Below are 26,787 nucleotides of genomic sequence, written 5' to 3' on the forward strand. Positions count from 1 at the left end.
TCCTTTTGGCAATTAGGAATCATTTTACAGTTTAATGTCTATTACAGTATACAACAAAATAGGGGTGCAGATACAGTGAAATTCAACAGTAAGCTTCAAGAAAAGTTTATTTTCATTACACTTCTGTAAAGTGATCTTGCAGTAGATGAAAAGCACTTGAAAATAAAAGTTCAAATACCAAAGAATTGAATACAAACTTGGTATGCAATACAAAACAGTATACTGTTAATTACAGTACAGTAAAAAAAAAAAAGATAAATTCAGTATCTTTGGCCAAACTGCATTACAGTATTGGTGACCATATTTGCCATTCTACAGAATGGGATACTGAGATTTTTACATCATCTGAAAGCTGAATACATAATCTTTCCATTGATATATGGTTTGTTAGGATAGGACAATATTTGGCCGAGATACAACTATTTGAAAATCTGGAATCTGAGGGTACAGAAAAATCGAAATATTGAGAAAATCGTCTTTAAAGTTGTCCATTTCTATTGGCGATAGTGCTGCATCCATTCACAAAAATAAATGTTTTATATATTTAAGGTTGGAAATTTACAAAATATCTTCATGGAACATGATCTTTACTTAATATCCTAATGATTTTTGGGATAAAAGAAAAATCTATAATTTTGACCCATACAATGTATTGTTGGCTATTGCCACAAATATACCAGTGCAACATAAGACTGGTTGGTTACACTTTATTTTAAGGTGTCATTGTTACAGTGTAATTATATATTTAACTCAGTAATATTAAGCAACTACATGTAGCCTACTTACTATAGGGTTAGGGTAGGATTAGGGTTTGGTTGAGGGTTAGTTGTATGTAATTATGCATAATTTACTGTTATTACTATGGTAAGTACATGTGTAACAAGTACATGTGTAACAACATATGTAACAAGGACACCGTAAAATAAAGTGTTACCGACTGATTTTGTGATCCAGGCTCACAATTATGAGTATGAGGGAACATGTGCTACAGTATTTCCTGTAGAATAGTGAAAGTTCACTGATCTAAAGGACTACTACTGTGTACTATAATTATACGATATGTGTGAGTAGTATAAAACCCCTGTAGATGAGTCTGTAGGCCATGGTCATTGCATGCACAAGAACATGGTCAACTATAACACTTTGTATTTCATCAGGAATAATCACATAATCACATGTGGCCATATTTATATTATCATAAGATTCTGATCAGTTTCGCTACTTACTGTTTACACATGGATAAATGTGTGCCATTTGAGTTCACAGTGTGACACTTGAGGTAATTATTATTTTGTGTACTTGTGTTTTCTGAATGAGAACATGGTTAAACCAAAATGAGGACATTTTTTTCAGAAAACATTGAGAAAATTGGAATGTGTCAAAACAGGTGATATGTGTTAAACGTTTTGAGATACGTGTCTTTGTTTCGAGAACTGAATGAATGGTTTAGGAAATTGGGCCAACCGAATCAGTTATAGTGTGTGAGCTGTCACAAACTTGCCGTGGAAGGAAGACAATGATGCAGGATCCAAATAACATTAAAGTTTACTGGTGAGTAACACATGCAGCGTGACCACATTCAATAACTGACAAAGGATGAAAAGAACAGGGAGTATAAATACACAGAGTGAGGAGGAAGCTAAACAGGCACAGGTGGAGGAAGGTAAACTAATCAGGGACTAACGAGAACAGGTGCAGACAATACATGACATCATGGTGACATTAGCCGTCAGGAAAAAAATTAATATGAATATCCTATCTGTGTCACTAGAATGTGGTTGCTTGTTAAGTTTGTAGTGTTACAGTGAAACTATGTGCTGATAAATCTGTTAATCAATATTCAAAATATACAATGGGGTCCAAAAGTCTGAGACCACTAGTAAAAAATTATATTTTTTTCATGGTCAATAATATTGTAGTAGTTTGAGTGAAAAGTTGATTTAAAGAATTAAAATAAATTTCAGAATATCTTTAGTCCACATGCTCAGTGTCACAATTGTACTTATTTGATCAGCGACCTTGTGATTTCTTATTTTATATCAAAATGTTGTTTTTAAATCTTAAAACTTTTTTTTTTTTTTACTCCAATTTGCAATGTGGTATCAGACTTTTGGACCCCACTATATTTAAATAAGCATTGTGAAACTTACGTGTTTGATAAAGCTATAAAGATAAAATTGTTAAGATCTGTTGTTTTGTTCTTTGGAATTAATTTCTACAAACTAAAGTTGTGTTTGCATTTACACACAGAGGGGAAAAATCAATTATTGACGACTGGTCAGAAGGACACATTCCAAAAATGAGAGTTAATTTGCTGTCAGATGTTTTAAAAGTAAGAATAATATAGTCAATAGTCAGATTTAATCAAATGTTTGATTTACTTGTTCTGAATGTGTTTACTGCTTTCTTGTGTGATTGTTTCTCTTCTTGTTTGAGGAGAAAAAATATATTGTCAAGCTTGACAACAGAGATTAACTTCACTGGTATATCTTCAACCCAATAACTGATATTGACACTTGACAGAATGGACGATAATGAAAACCAAAAGTTCAGTGTTCAGCGCTGTGTTTACACTGAGCCATTTATTCAGCTGGTTCATTAACCTGGAGGACAGAGTTCAGCAAAGGAGATCAGGACATTTTTTGTGAGATGAACTGAAGTTTGTGGTGTTCTGGAATGATGAACAGGTATGCAATGTGTTCAAATGTGTTCACTGTGATGTGTTAAGTGTGGAGTGGGAACAATTGCCAGTCCCCAATGTTTCTGTTTAATGTGTTGGGATTGTGACAGCTTCAATACGTTATCAGTGATGCACCTTTTTTGCTGCTGTTTTAGTGTATCTTTGGCTTTCGTCGCCCTGCTTCCATTAGCTTTTGGTTCAGAGCTGACAGGACTGTTTGGGAGCTTCACATCACCAAACTTCCCAAACGTCTACCCTAACCAGCAGCGTATGGTGTGGAATATCACAGGACCAAAAGGACACAGATTACGCCTCTACTTCACTTATTTTAGCCTGGAGCCTTCTCATCGCTGCGAATATGACTATGTTCAGGTTAGATCCATGTTTTCAACAGAGATTTAAAAGTTGGGTCATTTTATGGGATATATACACACCAAAGTGCACATGTCCTAGATAATGATTCATATTTTGGTATCGCAAACAAATCAGTCTGTTGAAATTGGATAAAGAGAATTGCAGTTTTCAATGAGGAAGACATTAAGACATTCTTGCCAGTGCAAATCAAAATCAGACTTCAATCAGGAATCTGTTAGTTTGGCTGATTGAAAGCTTTACAAGGTTCACACAAAAATGAAAATTCTGTCATCAATTACTCAACTTTGTTCGTTCATCTTCAGAGCACAAATGAAGATATTTTTAATAAAATCTGAGCCAGTTCTGTACTCTCCATTGACAGCTACGCAACTACCAATTTGACGCTTCAAAAAGTTCATAAAGAGATTGTAAAATTTTAAATTTAGTCCAAATTTTCTGAAGAGATTCGATCACTTTATATGATGAACAGATTGAATTTAGGGTTTAATTCACATATAGACATTGATCAGCGAATATAAACAGAACCAATCCTGCTTGACATGCGAAAACAAACCTCATTGGTTCTTGCAGAAGCTCAAACGTGCTGCGTAACACGAGAATAAACCTCATTGGTTCTTGGGGAAGCTCAAACGTGCTGCGTAACACGAGAATGAACCTCATTGGTTGAACCTCAACACGTCAAGTGAACATGCTTGACCTTCTGTTTACCACAACTTATGTGTGAGTTGATGAATGTTTATATGTGAATAAAAGCCTAAATTCAATCCGTTCAAAAGTGAATGTGTCTCTTCAGAAATGTTTTACTAAACCACTCAATTCATATGGATTAGTTTTACGATAATTATTATTTATTTATTTTTTACTTTTTGAAGCGTAATAGCTGTCAATAGAGACAGAAATTCCTCAGATATTGTTAAAAACTATCTTCATTTGTGTTCCGAAGATGAACGAAAGTCTTACGGGTTTGGAACGACATGAGGGTGAGTAAATAATGACAGAATCTTCGTTTTTTGGTGAACTAACCCTTTAATGTTAAAAAGTTATACTTCCTTTATTTGAAGGAAGGGTTTATTTAAATGATTTATCATTAAACACTTAAAAAAATATATAATGTAGATTATTACTAAAATATTTAAGTATATTGATAATTAATCAGATATTTAAAATATCAAAACATATTAACCAAGCAAGTGTAAACATCTTTTGCCTATAAGCACCATTTAATATCAGAAAACGCAAATACTGAACATTTGATTAAACCTCTCTATCATGAAATGCACAGTATGGCTGTTATGTGAATGCAGGATACAGATGTGTGTTTGTAATAATTACTACTTGCTTAAACTTTTCAGGTGTTATCAGAAGGAAATGAGACGGTCCGGTTCTGTGGCGAAACTGAGAAAAATTACGGTGATGCGCCCAAAAACACTGTCATCTATTCTGCCAGCAACACCATGGCCGTGCTCTTCAGATCAGATTACTCCAATGAGGGCCGTTTCACAGGCTTCCAGGCATTTTTTTCTGCTGAAGGTGATGGAAACAATGGATTCACTGCATGACTGTCTCTCTCTTCCGCTGTCACCTCTTGCTGTAAAGGCTAAAGGGTTGAACTAGACGATAATTTAAAAATGCTAAATAAATCAAATATTGTATATTTACTTGTTTATGATGTTGTATAGTCTAAAATGAAATAGATTTTAAGTTTATATTCAGTATATCCTAAAGTCATTTTAATTATATACTATATATATATCTAAATGCTTTTTTTATTATACTTGAATTGATCTTGGATGCCCAAACCCGAATGAGAACTGTTGCTAAACAATCTCGTTTTACTCTTTACAGACATTGATGAGTGCCTGAGCACAATGGATGGAGAGCCTGTGTGTGACCATAATTGCCATAATTATGTGGGGGGATTTTACTGCACTTGCCGATTGGGATTCGAACTCCACAATGATAAAAGACACTGCCCTGGTAAGGCTGATATCAGAGCAGGTGAAAACCCTGGCCTGTAGTCTTTCTGCTCATTGATGAAGAATTGTATAGGGCTGGCCACTGTTCATGATAACGATCTGATTGTGCAGCTAAAAGCACTCTTAAAGGGGTCATGATTTGAACATGTTCCTTGAAGTTCACTCATAATGCAACAACAGCAAAACAAATATATATACAGAAAAACAAATATTTTCAACCCTTATTCTGCCCCTCTGTCTTAAATGATACATTTTTAAGGGGCGGATCCTTTAAGGCTGGTCAGTAAACGGCCACTGTTATGATTGGCTAACGTCATTGCATAAACAGTATCTACACCCACTCGCTATTGCATGTGATTAAAAGGACAGTTCACCCAAAAATGAAAATTAGCCCATGATTTACTCACCCTCAAGCCATCCTAGGTTTATATGACATTCTTCTTTCAGACGAATACGATCGGAGTTATATAAAAAAGATTCATGACTCTTCCAAGCTTTATAATGGCAGTGAATGGCTTTATATTTTTTGAAATCCATAAAAGTGCATCCATCCATGATAAAAGTGCTCCACACGGCTCTGGGAGGTTAATAAAAGCCTTCTGAAGTGAAGTGATGCATTTGTGTAAGAAAAAATATCCATATTTAAACTGTTAAATAACAGATTGGAGATTAAAATAGTATCAGAAAAGAAATTTACTTTTGCTATGGTTAAATAAATGTTCAGTTTAAATAAATGTTCAACTACCAAAGGCACTTTTTTTTTTCTCTACATAGTGTTGATATGGCAACTAGTCAATACACTAAGTTTCGTCATGCTAGCATGTGTGGAAGTATTTAAATGTGTTACAACTAGCCCCGTGTTAGGTTGTGCCCTGCTCACCCCTATTACTGTTAGTGGGTGTCTTGCTCTGGAGGCAAGCATATGCAAATATATTTGCCCTTGTGACATCACAGATCCCGCAATATCCAAACAAGCCATTTTCCATGCTGCACAATTAATTTAAAATGATTTCTGCTTCTCTCGATTAATTAAATATAATCATCGCGATATTTGCCCCGCTGATTATTTGTGCTGAAAACGTTTTTGTTTTTATTTTAGACATTTACATTACTTGCATTGGTAACAAGCCTCTATTATCTTTCCTACATTTTCTGCCCAGTATTTTGCTTAAACTTCTCAATCTGGCAACCATGCACATGGTTATATAATTATATAAATTATAAAATATGAACAGCAGTTATATATAACAGCATTATATATATATAATTATATATATTATATAAATATATAAAATATGTGACCCTTGACCACAAAACCAGTCACATGTGTCAATTTTTTTAAATTGAGATTTAAACATCATCTGAAAGCTGAATAAATAAGCTTTCCATTGGTTTCCATATGGTTTGTTAGGATAAGACAATATTTGGTCAAGATACAACTATTTGGAATCTGAGGGTGCGAAAAAATCTCAACATTGAGAAAATTGCCATTTCCATTTCCAGTTTTCCATTTATGTTCCCGACTGTGCTGCATTCACTCACAAAAATAAATGTTTTATATATTTACAGTAGGAAATTTACAAAATATCTTCATGGAACATGATCTTTACTTAATATCCTAATGATTTTTGGCGTAAAAGAAAAATCGATCATTTTTACCCATACACTGTATTATTGGCTATTGCCACAAATATACCCGTGCTACTTGTGACTGGTTTTGTGATCCAGGGTCACATATAATGAAATCGTATATATTTTTTTCAAATGAGTATAATCTTAAATTAAATGTTTTTGGAGCATAATTTACCACAAACAGCAATGAGCAACAGTCTCTTTGCCTGTAATCTAAGATTTGTAAACATTTTTTCAGAAGAAACCCAAATTTTAGCTGTGGAAGTCCTGAACAAATCTTTAAATGTTTAGGAGATATTGTCATAGAGCTCAGTACTGATTGATGCTCCAGTAGTGACTCTTGTACATCACAGACCTAAACAGCGGTCACAGCAGCAGGCTGGGCAGCCACAGCTCACCACACACTCTCTTATCAGTCCTGTCAACAGCTCTTGATTGAGCATGGCCTATAATAAAGCAGGAAATAGAGTCACCAAATAGTAGAGGGGTTTGTTATATCATTGATAGAGTGGTCGCAACTAATTGCATAGCGTTTTTCGATATAAGCGAGGATTGTGTGAGCTTTCGAATAGGCATATTTACATTTTCGGCCTTCAGGTTATGAAAACTTTTGGCAGAAAAATGGATTAGCTCCAAAAACTCTTCTAATTTAAAGTGCTAATGTTCACTGCGGTTCTGGACAGCGCTAACTGGCTTTAGCCTGAAGCACGCTTCAGCAACAGACTGATGATTCACTAGTGTGCCTGTATAAAGCAGTTGATCTCTGTCATTCTAAGTGAATCCAGGTTAATTACCATTGGTTCCTGAGGGAACAGCGTTATAGAGATCAGTTGAAAATGTATACCTTTTTCTAGCTGTGATACTGTGATAATGATGGGTAATTAATCACAATTACCAGGCCAGACATGCCTCTTAATTGTTTTTCTTTGCTAATGGGGAAGATAGAGACATCACATCATATCACACTGAAACAATGACTTGTGTCTGAATCATTTAATCATATGAATTAGTAGACCTTCACCCTGAGATTCTTCATTTATAGCAATTATTTGTAGCATCTGCACTTGTTGGGGTTCATTTATTAAATTAATAGTGTGGCCAAAAATAAAATTTCTGTCACCATTTATTCACCCTCAATGTTCGAAACTTTTATGACTTTTTTTCTTCGGTGGAACACAAAATGGGAAATTTTAAATGTGACTCGTGCTGCTATATATTCCAAGTCTTCTGAAGCCATTTGATTTCTTTTTGTGAGAAATTTAAGTCATTATTCACTGAAAATCTTTCCATCCAGTATGTATTACTCAATTATTGAGTCAATGAGTCAATTCATGAGTGAATCATTGACTGATTCAACTGATTTGTTTAAAAAAATTGATTTGTTTATATATCAGCCATCACCAGCATGTGAAGGTTTTCAGTGAATATTACTTTTATAGATTCAGTAAATTATGCTTTTATGATGAAGTATTATTTTGAAGCTTTCAAGCTTCACACAGGATGCAAAGGTAGTACAATGAAACTTGTTTTCATCATAAAGCTTAAAAGCTCTAGTCCCCATTTATTTTAATGGCCTGGAAAATAGCAAACAAAGAAAATGTTCAGATTTTCATCTTTTGTGTTTTTGTGTTTTGTGTAAGACAAATGGATTTGGAACAGCATGATGTTGATGATGCTATTGTATATGTATGGGTCTTTTTATTCTATTCGAAGTATCAGTAACTACTGATTGATTTTGCATGTTGATTTTGCACTTCTGACAAAACAATAAAAATAAAATTACTGTCATTACTATAATCTTTTTTATATATATATATATTTTTAATCATAAATAGTGGTCGAATTTCAAAGCTTAAAAATCCTAAATCTAAACCAAAGTCTAAATCTTACTGATGATACACAGTTTAGTTGGTAATAGCATCCAGTGAATCTAAACAACAACTATCTTGGGCAACCAGTGATTTTTGCATCTGATGTGGTTAAGGTTTGAGTAAAGGTGTTCTCTTATTTGTATGGTTTTTTGCACATCTCTCATTTATAATCTCATTTAAATGCAAAAAATAATAGCAAATTTACCTGAAAAATTTGACTGTTTCTATCTCATAACCATTTTTTAGCTGTAAAGAGTTTGCATTTGCTAAAGTATCTAATTTTCATGCACGTAATGTTTGTAACTCTTCATAAATTTATAGATGCAGTGACAGAAAGCACTTTCTCTAGCCATTTTACAGGTGGAAAGGTTTATTTACTTCTGAGCATCCCAAATCAATGTTGCAATTTCCTGCTGTCCTCAGTGTTAAATGCGGCATGGATAGTTGTCTGTTTAATGTATATGTGTGTGCTTTTGACAATTTCCAGTGGATGTGAAAATGCTTTTTCCCAATGTAGTTGAGTGTAGTGGGCAGGTGTTTCAGGAGAGGTCAGGAGAACTGAGCAGTCCAGAGTACCCAGGTGTTTATCCCAAGATGAGCCATTGTGATTACACCATCAGTTTGATGGAAGGCTTCCAAGTGACCCTGGAGTTCCAAGACCTGTTTGATGTGGAGACTCATCCTGAAATCCATTGCCCTTATGACATCCTTAAGGTTGGTTATTTCTCAGTCAGCAAGCTCTGACAGCAGGATGGTAGTTCAAATCTAAAACACCAGCCATTATAGCATGTGTGTGGACACATCTCAGTCACTTTAATGGGGGTCCTACTGGGTCCTTTGAGAAGTCAATACCTCTACCTGATAAAAAATACTCCTAATAATATTCAAAGTTTGAGATATTTATTATTTTTAAATCGGTTGTTAAATACAGAAAAAAATCTCATGCTTTTTTGCGATGTGTGAGAAGTATTAATGCTAAAGATTTGCTGTTTTTAAATGATTTATTTTTCTCATAGGTGAATTGTATTGAATCCAGTTAGGGTCAATTTGGCCCATCATAATGCTGCACTTTATACTGAAGACTCGTTTTAAGCTTAAGGAAGATTATTTACAGTCCAAATACTGTTTGAAGAGATACATAATATGCCTTCTAGTGCCCTTGTTGAGTGTTAGAAAATATTGATTTTAGAGTGATTTACACAGAGAAGATTGGCTCTCCATATGCTTGATATGCTTGATAAGTGTTTAAGAGTGTTTACTTTTCAGCACTGATTTTATACTCTGCATCAAAGCTCATTCGATTTTAATGACTTGAATCCAATTCCCTTCTTATGGGTTTAACCATCTTGTTATGCTAAGCAAATTTGTAATTTTGAGTTTAGCTGTTTCCATCCTCACTGCCTCTAAAAACAAAAATGGTCCCCTTAGCACTGGTGTTAAGTGTCAGACTACTCCACTAATCACTGACCTGAAGGCTGTTGAATACATAATGTATGCTCTCTCATGCCCTCCATTATTTCTCATCACCCTCCCATCACCCAAGAGGCTTGTTTATCTGTTGCCATTTGTATTTACTGACAAGTCAAACTGTTTTGTTTAAGATCACTGCAGGTGGAAGGGAGTATGGCCCATTTTGTGGCAAGACCCCACCAAGAAAAATAGAGACAGGAACTCACAAAGTGCATGTGACCTTCCGCTCAGACGGTTCTGGGAAAAACAAAGGCTGGAAGATCAAGTATACCAGCACAGGTAGTTTACAACCCCCTATTATGTACCTTTATGGTAAGTAAAGCATAATGTATACCCAACCTCAGTTTATTTTGTGATAATGAGCAGCTAACTGTGCATAATCCTACATATTAAATTACTACTACATATTAATTAAATAGATATGTGTGTCACATCTTTAATCAAAATATCTCACAGACATAACACACCTTAACATTAACGACTTAAATACACAGAGAAGCAAAAGAGCTAATTAATGGGCAACAGGTGAATGGGATATACAATCAAGGGAACAAACTGGCACACATTTGGAAACTGGGTCACACAGGCAAACAGGCACAGAACTTAAAACACAATGAAACATATCAAAAGCCTGACAATGTGGACATAAAATATTGATTTATGTTGAAATTATTTTAAAATCTTACCTGTATATTATCTTAAAACTTCCACTAAAAAATATTGCCCACTACAATGTATAAAACAATCAGCGACAAATCAAACAAATGCAACTTGCATTTGTAGACACGAGAGAGCGGGTCCGCGGTGTAGCGCCGGCTTCAATTACCAAGTGAGTGGACCAACGTTGCCATGAATGACGTTCAATATACACTGAAGCAACAGTCGAGTTCCGGAAGTAAAAATCCCATAGAGGAATTGATTTTGAATTATACATTTTAAACCATTAAAGAAGACCTGTGAGCTACAAGGTTGTTAATCAATGGTATATGCTTTTGTTGAAGCCATCAGCCTGCATTATTTCATCTTACGTTTTAAACAATCATGTTCAATAGCAGAATACCTGGAAAAAAAACTACACTACCCATTTTTCTGCAAAGAAATCTTCAGTAATCAGAAAATTTCCAGAGTACCAGAATAACTCTTTAGCACTAATCAAGTCACTCACCCTAAGCTCTCAAACTACTTAAATACATGCAGAATTTGCAATAAATGTACAATATGTTGTTTTTACAAATATGATCATCATCTTATAAATCAGTAGTTTTATATTCATCCAGAGTTTTTAGTTTTAATTGGCATCATGAGATTGTAGTTCTTTTCCCTATCAAAGGTGTTAAAGTTAAGGTAGCCTAGGTAATTTTTAGAGAGGCTAGCAATAGTGAGCTAGCTTTGAAAGCATAAGATCCCACCCTCCCTTCAGAGCGTCTCCAAAGCCACTCCTCCTCCAAAACACAGGCAAACTAAATTGTCACAAGAGACGGCATTAAACTAAGCACATAACATTACAATAATAAATGAGCATCAGCTTAAAGAGCCCTGACTGACCGTTATCTTCTGTGACGGTGAAAAAGCCACGTCACGTCAACTACCCATGTACAAATAAATACACTTAGACCACTTAACTTAGTGATTGCTATCAGGATGTGAAGAGACTTTCAACAAATCGCTTGCCCTGCCTTTAAGTTTTGTCTTTTCGTCTGAATTTCAAATATTAAAATATTTTTAAAAATGTGTTCAAATTAAAGTTGTAATGTGATTACCTTGTAGCTGCTTTGTTTGCTTCAAGACTTATAACTCTTAAACAAAGACCTTTTTAAAACCCCTATGGGAAAAATACTTTGCTGACACTGTTGCACTCTTTTAGGAAAGGGCTGACCGCTGAACACTATGATTGAACAATAGGAATCAAGTGTTCCAGAATGTGTGTAATAATAATGATTAATATGGTGTTTGCCTTACATTTGTTTCGTGTGGATTCTCTCTCAAGCACATTTCAAGAAAATGATGAATGGTGTGCAATCTACCAAAAAATAAATGTTTTGAAGCAGGGTTTCGATCTGATGGCTGTCTCCAGACATTTTGGACATGATGCATTAAGAATCACATAAACATTTAAATGACAAGTCAATAGCCTGGTTTCCAGAATGTGTGTTTTCATTACTGTTCCCTTCTCTCACAGCCCAGCCATGCCCAAACCCCGTGACTCCTCGACACGGACATATCCAGCCCCGGCAGTCTCAGTTCATTATGACAGACACATTCAGTGTCACATGTCAGCTGGGCTATGAATTAATTCTGGTAACCATTTTTCCTCTTTTACTTTCTCTAAGATTTAAGAAAAAGAGCTTGGTATGCTATATAGAGAGTTAAAAGTGACTTTTTGCATCTTAAGGGGGATGAAGCTTTGCCCTTTTATCAAGCCACATGCCTGAAGGGTGGATTTTGGGATGGACCGCTGCCTAACTGCATCAGTAAGTTGCTCAAGAATCCCAGATAAGCATGAAGTGTGTATAATCGTCAATGGGGGTTTACTGCAACAAAAAGGAGGTACGTTTTAAACCTAAGGTGTTATTTCAAGCTGAAGTGGGCGAAATTCTGACTGTGGTAATTCTGGGATGAAATCGTGATGACACATAACAAAAGTTTTATCATGAAAAAAGACAATGGAAAAAGGGGATGATGACAACATGTACTTGGTAAAATGAATGATTAAAACTACAACAAAAACAACAACAACAATAATTTTCTTCATTTTTTTGCATGAAAAATCTAAACATGCAATTAAATTAAAAACTAATTCAGAATTATTGTTTTCAGAAAAATCTATTTTTCTGATCTCATTGGCATATATTTTTTGAGGTGTGGATTAATTTAACATATTCTTGTTTTTTCTTTTCTTTTGCTTCTCAAGTAAATTTATGTTATTGTTAGTAATTTCAACACTTTTATTAGGAAACAAAACTAAAATACTGATTAAGAAATTATGTTTTCTGTAAAAAACAGTGATTCAACATTGCTTATTAAATTATTTATAAAAAATAACAAACGTATGCAAAAACAACTGTAGGACTGATTATACAAGGTTATTTAAAACATGTTAAAATGTGCTGAAATAACAAAAACAAATAATAAAAAGACAAGAAAAAATATTACAAAGAAAGAAAAATAAGCAGATTCAATTCAAAATGAAAGCGACAAATAATCAACTGTAAACAGATTTTAAGAGCCAGACATTTATTAAACTAAATAAATAAAAAATGTCACAACACTGTCATTCTTTGTGTTCCCAAATGCCCTTCTTTTGCAGTTGTTGATTGTGGAGAGCCTGTAGAAGTGCATAATGCAAGTGTGAAATTCACCAAGACCACATATAAATCTGTGATCACGTATTCCTGTAATGAATTCTACGCAATTGAGGCTGGAAATAATGGTAAGGTGCATGTCACAGGATAGCAAGACACTGTACTAATCAATCATCACTGGAGGTTTACAGCAATCCTTTTCTCTCTGAAATTAGGAGTCTACACCTGTGCACATGATGGCTACTGGAGAGATGCCCTGGGTGGAAAAATACACCAGATATGTTCACCCAGTGAGTTTTAGTTTAATGCAAATGGTTTAACAGATGGTTTATGTTTTAATATACTGTACACTACCATCAAAAGTTTGGACACGTTTGACTGAATTTGTTTTTCAGGATCTCAAAACCTTCCTATCCAAAAATCTTAAATGCTCAAAGTAGTAGACAAATATAAACTTATATTAAACTAATATGAAATATAACATTTTAAGTTTTTAAAGGGATAGTTAACCCAAAAATGAAAATTCTGTCATCATTTACTCCCCCTCAAACCTGTATGAAGAACACAAAAGAAGATATTTTGAAGAATATGGGTAAACCAAACAATTGATGGGCCGTGAGAGTGTGCAGAACTGTAATCTAAAGACTGGCTCAGATTTATTTATTTTTGGTTACTAAAATGGAAGTATGAAAATTATTTAACGGTTTTGAGCAGTGCTTCTCAACCAGGGTGCAGCAAACTTCCAAAGGGACCTCTAGCATATATGACTTTAAAAAAATTAAGATATTGCTTATTTTATTTTTTTTTAAAAATTGTCTTTGAAAAAACAGAATTCCCTAAGCCTTGGAAAACGTTTTAAAAGTGTGGTTTCTAGGCCTGGAAATTCATGAGCATTTTTAGAATGAATATTTTTCAAATTTTGCCAAACTTTCAAATTTGAGTAAAAAAATTACTTTTAAAACATTCTTAATCCTTATCCAGTTAATAATGAACAACTGGAAAAATCATGGGGCCTTTGAAAATGTTTGGTGTCAAAAAAAAAAAGTTGAGAACCACTGGTTTGTAGGAAAATTGAGAGAAAAAAATGTCCAAATTTTTTCCTGGTAGTTTATATCAGTGTCACATTGTCTAAACACTAATCTGATGTCTGCCATTCCTTAAAGTTTGTGGACAGCCTGAGAAAAAGCTATCCAAGGTGATTGGCGGGGAGAATGCAGAAAAGAACGAGATTCCCTGGCAGGTCATGGTACAAATGGGTCCCAGGTTCATCAGTGGCGCTTCTCTCGTGTCAGACAACTGGGTCCTCACTGCTGCTCATGTCCTGAAAAGCTTTCCAGACACTTCCCAGCTGCAGCTGAAGATGGGCACAGTCAGACAACAGGACAATGAGGCGGTCGTCGGCATTCCACAGAAAATCTTTATTCACCCTCAGTACCATCACGATAACGTTAATTTCAACCATGACATTGCCCTGATTAAACTGGAGTATAAGGTACCTGTCAGTAAAGCCGTCATGCCTGTGTGTTTGCCTGGAAGGGAAGAGCGGTTTGTTTTGAAGGTTAATGACGTCGGGAAGGTGTCTGGGTGGGGTGTGTGGAATACAAACAGACCTGCATTATTTTCCAATAATCTCCAGTACGTACATTTACCCGTCACTGATTTTGAGGACTGCAAGGCTAAATATGACTCCACAGTGACGGAGAAAGGGAAACTAGTAGTGACAGAGAACATGATATGTGCTGGGTTTGCTCAGGGAGGAAAAGATTCCTGCCAGGGGGACAGTGGAGGGCCCTATGCATTTTTTGACAATCAGAGTAAAAGCTGGTTCATAGGCGGTATTGTGTCATGGGGTCAAGGCTGCGCCCAGGCTGGTTATTATGGGGTTTATACCAAAGTGAGCAATTACCTTCCGTGGATTGAAGAAATCATGTCAAAAAACAGTTGAAACAGTTGTGAAAGTGTTCAAAATGTTTGACTTTTGGCAATTCGGCAAATTATTGTTAATTATTTTTACCATGACAGCACTTCATGTAGGCTATCAGTCATTCACTTATTTTTTTGGTTATTGTTTTATTAATCTTGGTTTTGTACAGCACTTTGGTCGGCACTTGCTGTTTTTAAAAGTGCTAAATAAAGTAAACTAAATAAACTAAACTGTCATTTTGTATTCACTTATTTGCTTTTGGGGTACCAAACAAATAAAATATACTCTTCATAATACAAATATTTAAAAACAAAAACTAAATACATACTTTCAAACACTTGGTCACATGCCAGGGACTATAATTTCTAGCAGAAAGATGTCAATGAATTTGCTTAGTAAAATATAGTTTAATAAAATTAATATTTATATCATTATGTAGTGCCAGTTTCCAAAAGAGGGTGTGCTACATTGTGAATTATTTTTACATTGATTAATAATTATTTTTAAAATTTAAAATGGCATAACCCAGAGTTACTTGTTTCATTTTCATAAAGCCATTGGTGTCAATGCAGAGGTGTTTGTTTAAAAGTCAAGTAAGCTCAGGCATCATGATTTACAGTCATTAAGTTCTTATGCATTATGCATCTGATCTCAGAGTCCCTCTGTTGTCTTCTATCAGCAGCAGGGACCGTTCTAATCATTCTCAAGCCTACTTCAACCTGTGTCCTATCGCAATAACTCAAGGTATGAACAACTGAAAGTTTACTGCAAATACTGCATGCATTCGAAGCAACATATCATACCAACATTTACCATTTAAATACATTCATAACTAAACCAAAACAACAGTTAGACAAGCATCACTATAGCCGTTTGCTTGGGATTTGAACAAACTCTTAACCCTGTAATTTTGTGCTATACAGACATGGACGATACCTCAGATAGCATCACTTGTTGATTAGAGGTGAGCTATAATGCCTTTTGCTGAGAAGAAAATATCAGTAGGTGGCGAGAATGAGTGAGTCATTTATTCATTCAGTAACAAAACAAGTGGCGGTCTTTAAGAGTCATTAAATTATTCACTCTAAAGATTCGTTCGCATTGGGGTCGCATTGATCAATTTGACCTAATATGGAACTATTTTCGTTTAAAAAGAACTTGAAATATTGTGTTTAAAATGTGAGCTACTCAATAAAGAAAGGGCAACGTGCTGTTGTTCTGAATAGTAGCATGATTACCTGCGTCACGCTTATGAATATAGAGCTCACCTCACACTCGAGGAGGAAAAACGCACGTAGGTCTATCAGTTTTACTCAGAGGTCCAAACTGAGTAAATATGCCATTTGTTGCAGATATTATTTATATGGACAAAAATTAAGACGGAATTTTGATAGCGTGTAATGTAAATCAATTATAATTTTATACAGTAGGCCTATAGGCTACTTAGGCTAACAGACTAAGCTGCTACGTATAAAGTCAAAACTCTATAGTTTTAATTGTTGGGGCAAAACGTGCAATGAAATGCAATACAACGATGATTGTGAGATGTTCAAATATGCATGTATCATCTTAAAATAGAAATAACACTTACTATTATATATTAAAAAAAAAAAAAAAACTTGGCTACTATGCTAGACTAACTGGGACTAGTCACAGCACTTACATAGGCCTATGTATTGTTTCCCTATTGTTGGTTTGATTGCTTCCATTATTCTCCTCATTTGTAAATCTCTTTGGATAAGTGTCTGGTAAATGATTAAATGTAAATTGAAATGTATTCTTATGTTTAAGAATAATAAAGTTATTATTATGTTTAGAAAAATCATGAAATACTCCTTTAGTAATTAATGTATCAAATATGATACATAGGCTTTATAGGGTTAAATACATACATACATACATATACATATATGTGTGTGTGTGTGTGTGTGTGTATGTATATGTATATATATATATATATATATATTCTTACTTCAACTCATTCTGTACTGTAGTCTCATTTCATATCTTGCTAGACTCAACATATTCTTCAGCCTGTTAATCTCAGTATGCTAGCAGGATTCAGTGAATGATCAATGCACTGTGGTTGTGCCCTGCATGACACAGCCAATCCATCATGCAACAACAGACCCCAGTTGAAGCTGTGGTCACGCTTGTCTGGTAGATAGTACATAATTCACAGTTGATTTGCTTGCTTCAGGTGGTCAGCGTTCAGTGATGTGAGGGCAGGATGGGCGCAGTGTCACGCATTGATCCGGCACACTGACATTATACCAACAATCAGAGGCAGCTAATAAAAAGCTTCCTTAAAAAGAGCATTTAATCTGGCTGCTTATTTTCTAATACGTCATATGCACATTATAAAGACCAACAGATGAAGACTCACCATTATAATTACCACACAAATAGGAAGCTTGTCAAAAATATAAGATAAAAATGATCAGAATAAAGACATGACTTTGCAACAGTCTTGTCTTTATTCTGATTACTGAGGAAATCATCTGTTAAGGGTTTCAAGACTAGAACAGTAGACTTGGTGTCTGCATACATACCAGTCTAATGAATTCCTCGGTAACATCTCTATATCTCTGTTGAATTGATATTCTGATCACAAGCATATAGTCTAACAATGGCCAGAATTCAAAAATTCAAATCAAAAAGTACAACATCACAGCCACAAAACAGCACAAGACTGTCCAAATGGCTTCACAACCCCGCCCAACACCAATCAAAGCTTACATATGCTCATTACAACGCAAGGTAGGACTACATCCGCACGGAAAAAGATGCTTTTAACAAGACATTCTTGGTGAATAGGAACAGACTAGCAGGTCTCTTCATTAGTTTATCAAATGGAAATTTTATCTACATGCATTACCATTCTCAATGCTCTCTGACAAGCTAAAATATTTTTTTTATCATTATGGAACTCGATAATACAATTTATATTCATGCCCAAAACTAAATGTCAAAAATATTTTTATAAGTCTAATAATAATATCTGACATCATTTGACGTTCCAAGTAGTGTTGTGAACAGTGCCACAACAAAATATGCACCCCATGGGCTTAATTGCTAACATTTTCAATTTGACACATTTAGTGAACCTTGCAATACCACTGTAATATATTCCTTCACTGAGCAATATCATAAAGCAGCATTAAATGTTTCTATTAGGTATTAAAATGCCATGTCTGCCAGCATGTATTACAGATGATGAAATTAAGATTGGACATGTTGTATTTGGAAAAATCAATAATGAATTTAACTCCCTTTTGAAATAATTATTAACATTAGATTTTCAATAAATTGTGTACTTGCTTTATTTTTTTTCACCAATTAACTTGTAAATCACAGTATAAGATTGTTATCACCAAACAACCTCCTGAATGACTGATGGTGGCTTAAATTAAAGCTAATGTATAAGAAACATGTTGTAAAAAAAAAAAAAAGCGGCTTTGGCATTTCCATACAATATACTATTATCAAAATAATCAGTCTCTAAAAAATGGCTTATTTTTTTACATGAAATGTAATGAAGTAGTCCAAGAACATAGACTAGAATGAATGTGTTGTATATTGTCAGTGCGTGTGTTTTCTGCTGCGTTTAGCTCGGGTCTCTCTCTCAGCTTGTGGTTGTGAAGTGGACTGGTTTTGAGCGCTGATGGATTGCAGGGCTTGAACTCGCTTTAGGCGTTTACTGAGCTCACTTTCACATGCCTGGACCATCGCTGATGTCCTTTCACTGTCCCAGCCCAACACCTCCATCATGACCTCCACTCCCTTCCTCACCACCATCTGCATAAACAAAAACATCCATATATGAGACCACAATACTAAATTAGTCATCTTAATTTACCAAACACACAAAAGCATAATTATTTTTATTAATATGAATGAATTAATATAATTAATAGGTATTTCTCTTTTTCAAAAACACTTATTTTTTTATTAAACTGTTTGCAGATATACTCCTGTCTTACGTTCATTCATACCACTGAAAAGAGTGAGTGCCCCCTACTGATATATGACTGAAAGTACAATTATTTTTATTTAATTTTTTAAGTCAACATGACATCACAATTGACCCTAAGGTATGTAATGCCTACTTTTCACAATTCAATCAATTCCCAATGGATAAAAATCAAGTCCTGCCTTCAATTTCATTTTAGTTGAATATCCTGTTACACTCAGATTACAGAAGCAGAATGGGTTGTGAACAGTGTTCATGCCTTTCACTCTCTAGTGTATAAAAAATGATAAATGTTTACTTTTTTTGCTTAAAATCACCATGAAATCAAAACTGACAATTCTTATTTTTTATGGAATGTTGGAGTATTTATTCTAAATGATTTGTCTGTGCACATCATTATGTTTATTAATGTACCCTCATAATCTTTAATCAAAATAACTTCCCCTCTTGCAGAAACATCTCTTCTCTGATGATGTGTTTACTGGCGTGAGGTGGGACAACCTGTCACTCACATGACATCACAGCAATAGCAAACCACAACCATCCAATCAATTCCCGTTTCACTCAGATATGTCACAATAGAGAAGAAAAGACTAATCGCAACTTCTGTTTCATGCAGACTTTATGAAATTGTGGGAGATCTTACAACACTGTTGTGGTTGGATATCATACCTGTAGCTCCTCATTGGACAGTCTAGTCTCTGGGTATTTTTTGTCCTTCAGAACCATTAGCGTTGTGGAGCTGAACCCTGCTGCGGCCTCCACCTGCACCCCATCTGTCTCATCTAGTTCAGCACCTGCAGCAATGACAGTGGTTAACATCCCGAAAGCACTGGAAAGATTAGGGCTGTCACAAAAACAGATAAGCTGTTGATCATCCAAGCTGCTACTTTTCTTCATTCCACCAAGTAATGATGAAATGAACTTGTATGAACTGGTACAATATTTAGAAATAGCTCTGCGACACCATCTAGTGGCAGCAGAGTCAAAGCAACACAGTAAATAACATGGTGTCACAGTTAACTTGGGGTTCTTATATTGCTGGTATCTATAATATTTGCTTTAAAGAGGACCTATTTTTATTTTTTATTTTACATGTTCTACTTTGTTTAGTGTGTAATGTTGCTGTTGGAGCATGAAACATGTCTGCAAAGTTACAAAGCACAAAGTCTACTCCATAGGGAGTTATTCTCTATATCTGTGCGCACTGTTTCTGAACTTCCTGAAACGCCTCCATTGTAGTCTTGAGTTTACTTCCAAGAACGTACACGTCACAATATTCCTCATTTAAATAATTTCCGCCCAAGGCATACATAAAAAAGGGGGTGAGGCCTGGTAGAGTTGCGTTAGTACTAGTAGTGTGTTGAAACTTGCGTTATGGTAAGGAGTGTGACATTTCTGAAACACTCAGAAGCAGTCGACCATTCAGAACACACTGCACTTTTCGGAAGGAGGGGCTTCATAGAGACACGAACTAAACAGAGCGTTACTGACAGACTGGGAAGAGAGGTGCTGCAACAATAGCTGAACAGTAAGGAACGGTTCCTGTTATATTTCCCCATTGAGCTTTGTTCACTATTACAAGCCACTCTTTCCCGGAAAATTCCCGGAATTTTCAACGCGGTTGGCTAACCATGCTGAACCGTGCTGGTAAAATGCGTGTAATGACGTTGTCACTCAGGATCGGTCACTTGTCTGTTGCCTGGTTTCTCTGTAGCTGTCCAAGCATGCTATTTGAGAGAAGTTACCACAAGTTAATAATAAAATTAAAAGACATATCCGATTATCCTCCATAACGTGGTCACTATTTACATCTTATACCGTCTGTAAACTCTTGCATTACCAAGGCAAAGACTGACGCATTTATATTACAATCCAAAGAGCGGCCGTTATCAGCCCCACAGAGCAAAATGAAACCACATCTGTATCAGCACGGAATGGAACGGTTACGACAGTGTCAAAGCGGCTAATATTTTTGAACATTTAAGCATGAAAACCTATTCTAGTAGACCTCAAAAACAAAATCTGATGATCATAATATATGGCATCTTTAAACATATTCCTACTTTCTTCTTGTGGGTCCAAGGCACCTTCTCGCTCCATGGCTTTCAAATAGAGCCTCAGTAACTCTTTGGACTGTCTCTCTTCTTCCCTGCGGTCCAGCATTCTCTGCAGTGTGTCCTGTAGGACCTGGGTTTTCTGCTGTGAGAAGTTCAACGCCGCAGCCAGATCTGAGCATGGCACCTCAATCAAACTCTGTAACACATTTTTATACATTTATTCTCTGAAAACCACAGTAAAACATTGGCTATTTACACAATATAACCATACATGTAAAGGATAGAGGTCTTTATGTGGCAAAGTAAAAAGGCAAAATCAAGCAGACCTGTAAATCTGCCTCGGACATAAGGATAATACTGGCCAAGTCCTGTCTGAGCTGCTCTGCCAAACTGCGCCAAGATTCAAACCCATCAACATCGTCCTGTCCATCCATCTCCATATTAGCAGACTCTCTGCAAGGCTGTGCTGTGCCTCCATCAACTAGACACACCATAATCAGTTTAGATTAGTAATGATGAGCTGAACAAATAGTAATAAAAATATTCTGGAATAGGCTATATCTCACTTTGATGAGTATGCATCCATATTTCATCGGCATGCAACAGCATGAATTTTGTATTTGCTGGCAGACACAGAAAGTAAGCTTCGTCTTCTATGATGGTCCCATCTTCCTCTAGCACCACTGAGACTGATGCACTGGGACTAAACCCTAGAGCCTCACACCCTGTGAGAGATGAAGATAATGTGTCAAATGACAATTTATTTATATATATATATATATATATATATATATATATATATATATATAAAAACAAACATTTTAAACTTCGGGTTAACTTGATTAAAAACATTGTCAAGGGTATAAACTGAATAAAACAGTAGAAATATTACAATCCAATAAAAATTAACAGACAATGAGCTATGTTAGGAAATTATGTACATATAGGCTTATTGGATAAAAAAACAAAAAACAAAACATGCTGTCACAAATGCCTTCACACCTCTTTAACATATTTAGAGGTGATGCAAAATACTTGGAGAGAAATCAATAATGGGGAAAACATTAAAGAATGTATGTAATGTAACATTAATTTTAATGGAATTTTTGGCTGAACTATTAACAAGATAGCAAGTCATAGCACCCGTTTTTGTTTCAGTTGTGCTATATTTATAATGAATAATATTTTTAGGGGAGGAAAAAATATCGATCCTCCTGTGCACAAAGATTCTCTCTTCAACAATTCTGAATCGATTCCGAAAACCTTAGATTTTTTAAAAGTATTTATATTTAAATAAATTATCAGTTAGATCATTATTATTTTTCTTATTAATACTTTAACCCATTAATTAAACATTACTCTCATGTGTCTATATTGATCTTTATGTTCTAAAATTAGGCTATTTTAAACTTTTCTCTTACATTTCTCTTTAAATTATGCCTATGTAAACACTTGTAAAATATGCAAAAACGTGCTATATAAATAAATTTGCCTAAATTAAAAGTTTTTATAATCCTGTTTATTTCTGCATGTATGCTAAGTTTCTAACGGCGTAACGTTACTTAAAAGAATATAAACTTCCACCTGAATTCAGGGTGACGCGAACTCATTTATTTTCAAACCCACCTTTTAATTTGAGTTGATCCAGGGAGGCCACAGCCAGCCCATAACACTTCTGTCGACTAATGTTACACACTTTACAACATACTTTTAATTCTGTCATGATGATAGTCAAAGTTCAGAGTGCATAATGTAGTATCTTCAGTGCCTCACACTTTGTTCTTGGGTGTTATTTTTGAGTCGGAATACTCATAAATCCCGTTACACTTAATATTATCCTCACCATCTGCTTGACATATTTCTGCTTCCGTGTTTTGAAACGTGCTGATCGAATAGTAATATGAACGAATCGTTCTTTTGATTAGAATCTTTTTAATGAGTCAATTGAACCGATTTCCAAAACCGGACTGAACTCTTAGTAAAATAATCATCACTTTGAACTGGTTCTTTGAAACGAACTGTTCAAAAGAACTGACCAGTGAGACTCGAACTTCGTATCACTAGTTCAGACCAGAGCCATTGAGAGAAGAATGGCATTGGTTCAGACTAAAGCAATGGAGCACAGTTTGAACCGTTGCTAGCTTCGTTAGCTTCCTGGCTAGTAGCTCTGAGAAGATGGCATCCTCGGACCAACCTGACCAGCAAAATCAGGTAGTTGATAAAATTTCTCCAGTTAGCAACTTGTATTTTGCTTGTTCGGTCGTGGACCTGCATAGTAAACGGATAATTTGTCACGTTTTAATTATTGATATACTCATAATCTGGCTGTCCCATGTTGTTTAGGAAAAAGTTTTAGCTGGTTTGCTAGCGTCCTGCTCACTGTCATCCCATGCAGTTAGACAGATGTGTGTGACAGGTGCAGGCCACAGAGAATAGTGCATTCGGGAGATTTCACGGCAGATCTTTGTGTCTGGATCTGTTCAAATTAAGCACCTTGGGGACAGTTATCACCTATTATTTGTTATGTTCAGTCAGGGGTCATTGACCCTGAAAACATGACACAGGTCACATCAGGGGCGTAACCATCATTTCACCATACCATTTTTTTAAAACCAGTAATTGACAGCTTTTATTTCTTGCTTTTAATTGGCTAAGAAATCAAATACACTGCTGAACAATAACTTATCATTTATATTCTAAAATATTTCCTTATGTTTTCCTAATGCCAATTTAATGATTGGTTTAATGTATTACAAACAAGTGTGCATTAAGTCATCATGGATTTTCTACAATGTAAAAAAGAAAGTATTTTTTGTTAATCACAGAACATACTTTCTATACTGTAATAAAGGCTATGGCAATTAGCACTGCATTATTATTGTTATTAAAATTCCTAGAGATGGCTTAAAAAACACATAAACCATATATTGTCGTAATCGTGTGTTTATTGTCTTCATGTTTCATCAGTCAAAATGTTTCTGCTTTTTATTCAGCTACAGCGATAGTCTATATAAGGATTTCCTGGAATGTCTTAAATTATTACTTCTATGAGTCTGTTTTGGAATTTAATTTTTGTAAGAGAGCATGCTCTGGTTTCCAGTATGAATGAAACTTGCATTACATGAGAGTGTTAACACTTCATAATGCTTACATTGCCTGGTTTTGGGATAAGAAAAGATGTCCGGTCTTGCATAGAATATATTATCTCTTTGAATTTGAATCTAGATTGATTCACATTGTCACATGAAAACCTGAAAAAAAGTGCGGGGGACGAATTGACATGCGGGATCCGTCCTTGTGCTCATCTGTCTTAGTCTCAGAAAAGTTTTTTTCTGTGTTTACTGCTAAAGTAAAAGCTTTATTAATGAAATGTTTCAGCAACAAATTAAATTGATTGTTTACCCAAAAATGAACAGTCTGTCATCATTTACCCACCTTGATGTGCCAGACCTGAATGTAAAAGAAAGGTAAATGAGAGAGATTAGATTCAGGGGTGATACAATATAATTGGAGGACAGTCAATATTTGGAAAAACATTAAATAATGTATAAACATAATTTATAATAAAGTCAGATTTTATTTTTAAAAATATATATTGTATATTATTCTTTTATTCTAATAGCCTGTCTTATTACTTTAACCCATTAATACAATTGTATTACTTGTATTTTTTTTCTTTACTCATCTTTATGTTCTAAAATGATTTTAAACTTGAGTCTTATATATCCCTTTAAATTATGTAAAATATGTAAAGCATTAATTATAACCTTTAAAATGTGCTATCAGCAACAAATTAAAGGCATACCTCACCCAAAAATGAACAGTCTGTCATTATTTACAAACCTTCATGTTGTTCCAAACCTGTATTAATTTCTTCACTAGGACACAAAATGAGATGTTAGGCAGAATGACATCCACCATTCATTTCTATTGCATATTTCCATGATTTTTTTAAATGATGGCAGACTCTTCATTTTTGGGGGAAGTAGGCCTATCCCTTTAACTAAATGCTGTTGTAATGCATTTAATGTCTCAGATTTAAGAATAGGATATGAATCTTCTTGGTTGATTATTCTTATGAATTTTTCTCTATTAAATACTATGGTGTAAACATAGCCTAAGTTTGTCATAATAAATAATTGCATATAAATATAGGTGAATTTTATGATTGTTTAAGATGCTTATTTTGAATTAATTTATTGTGAGTAATACAGAACGCCTTCGACCTTGCCTGTATTATGAATACTAGTTAATGACGGTTGCTGAGTGAGTTTTGCTCTTGGTCTGTGTTGGTGCAGTGTGAAAATTACAGTTATGATTCTTAACATACTAAATCTATTGCCAGCTTTAGAATATTTGAAGTGTTGCCATTTGTTGTGACAGTGTGAACCAGCCTGAATAAGAAGTTAAGTGTATGTGCTAATATTTGTCTGTTTTTGGGAGTATTGAAATGCCTTTAGTACAATCAGGTTTTGGAGGGTCTGCTGCTCTCAGTCTACTACATTCACAGCAGACAGAGTAGCCTAGTAAGCCTACCCTAGGTAAAATATTTATGCAGGTAAATATATATTGATGTACACTTTTGTGGTCAGTAAGATTTTTTGTTTGTTTGAAAGAATGCATTTTATTTAAAAAGGGTGCATTAAAGCTAGGGTGTGCAGTGCTAGCAATAGCAAGCTAGCTTTGAAAGCATTAGATCCCACCCTCCCTTCAGAGCGTCTCCAAAGCCACTCCTCCTCGGCAGAGTCGGCATTAAATTCCCTCATGTCTCAAAGCACAAAACATTACAATAATAATGAATGCAAACAACTTAGAGAGCTCCCACTTGTACCAAAGTCCCTTTCGAGGAAAGTCTGTTCGCTCGGTGGCCGTATTTGCAACGCCTCCGGGCAGCTATTTCGGACATCAAAGACCAAGTCCTGTCTACCTGAATGGGGGAATCCTGAAATCTCAAAAACATATTGCAATACACAATTGAATAACATATTTCAAATCACCAACAAAATCTGACATGGACTGCCCCATAAATGTTGTTTATTATGCTCAAATAGCGTTTAAAAAGCGTATTTTTCATACTAGATCCGCCAATGCGCATGTGCATGTTCAGAACACTGAGTGTTTCTGTAGCAACCGGAGCTTCTAACGGCAGTGATGCGACAACTTTATCAATCAGCGATTGGCTCTTATATTTAGAAGGCGGGACTTAATCTGCCATATTCCATGTTGCACTTTCTCCCATTCATAATTAATATGAGTGCACCATCTTTGTATATCTAAAGTCTTTGTACCACCTGACTGCTGCAGATCGCATTGATAGTGTTGACAGAAATTGCCATAGAGTCTGAGGATGTGAACAGCTCTGAGTAGAATGTCAGGGGTGCCATCTTGCAATTACAACATGGCGTGAACGCAGCATAAGCTCATTGTTTTGGTTCAGGAGGAACTATAGAAGGTGGCTGCTGTTTGTTTGCTGTGCTCCGTGTCTGTCTGTCTACAAGTCTGCTTAACATCATGGAACATGCTA

General features: G+C 35.2%; 3 protein-coding genes across 4 annotated transcripts in view; 2 read left to right on the forward strand and 1 right to left on the reverse strand.

Annotated features, from left to right (window-relative positions):
* The first annotated feature begins 2,560 nt into the window (after positions 1 to 2,560).
* Positions 2,561 to 15,472, forward strand: masp2 (MBL associated serine protease 2). Its single transcript, XM_084098872.1, has 11 exons — positions 2,561 to 2,687; positions 2,836 to 3,052; positions 4,408 to 4,585; positions 4,901 to 5,032; positions 9,052 to 9,248; positions 10,136 to 10,283; positions 12,184 to 12,302; positions 12,397 to 12,475; positions 13,312 to 13,434; positions 13,522 to 13,596; positions 14,470 to 15,472. The coding sequence occupies exons 1-11, from the start codon at positions 2,677 to 2,679 to the stop codon at positions 15,249 to 15,251; spliced, it is 2,061 nt and encodes a 686-aa protein (XP_083954998.1). The 5' UTR covers positions 2,561 to 2,676; the 3' UTR covers positions 15,252 to 15,472.
* Positions 15,473 to 18,523: 3,051 nt separating this feature from the next.
* On the reverse strand, positions 18,524 to 23,216 carry dffa (DNA fragmentation factor, alpha polypeptide). The gene is made up of 6 exons (XM_084099384.1): positions 22,890 to 23,216; positions 21,830 to 21,988; positions 21,590 to 21,744; positions 21,270 to 21,459; positions 19,876 to 20,000; positions 18,524 to 19,028 (listed from the first exon to the last, which is right to left on the reverse strand). Exons 1-6 carry the CDS (start codon positions 22,984 to 22,986, stop codon positions 18,813 to 18,815), a joined length of 942 nt encoding a protein of 313 aa, XP_083955510.1. The 5' UTR covers positions 22,987 to 23,216; the 3' UTR covers positions 18,524 to 18,812.
* A 44-nt stretch (positions 23,217 to 23,260) lies between these two features.
* Positions 23,261 to 26,787, forward strand: part of pex14 (peroxisomal biogenesis factor 14) — a 71,034-nt gene continuing 67,507 nt past the window's right edge. Inside the window, exon 1 of one of the 2 annotated variants that reach the window (XM_084099382.1) lies at positions 23,261 to 23,477. In XM_084099382.1, coding sequence (XP_083955508.1) covers positions 23,439 to 23,477 — 39 coding nt within the window. In that variant the 5' untranslated portion in view covers positions 23,261 to 23,438. The remainder of the gene's footprint in view (positions 23,478 to 26,787) is intronic. The other variant, XM_084099383.1, reaches the window with a different exon arrangement.

This window comes from Abramis brama (assembly GCF_963993115.1).
Source record: "Abramis brama genome assembly, chromosome: 22".
NCBI lineage: Eukaryota > Metazoa > Chordata > Actinopteri > Cypriniformes > Leuciscidae > Abramis > Abramis brama.

Excerpts from the sequence above, each read along its gene's own strand:
- masp2 (XM_084098872.1), top strand. Across the intron at positions 10,284-12,183 it reads GATCAAGTATACCAGCACAG|CCCAGCCATGCCCAAACCCC; the intron begins GTAGTTTACAAC and ends CTTCTCTCACAG. Across the intron at positions 13,597-14,469 it reads ACACCAGATATGTTCACCCA|TTTGTGGACAGCCTGAGAAA; the intron begins GTGAGTTTTAGT and ends CATTCCTTAAAG.
- dffa (XM_084099384.1), bottom strand. The coding sequence starts at position 22,986 with ATGACAGAATTAAAAGTATGTTGTAAAGTGTGTAACATTAGTCGACAG. Across the intron at positions 20,001-21,269 it reads CTTGGACCCACAAGAAGAAA|GTGCTGAACTAGATGAGACA; the intron begins GTAGGAATATGT and ends TCATTGCTGCAG. Across the intron at positions 19,029-19,875 it reads TGTCCAATGAGGAGCTACAG|ATGGTGGTGAGGAAGGGAGT; the intron begins GTATGATATCCA and ends TTGTTTATGCAG.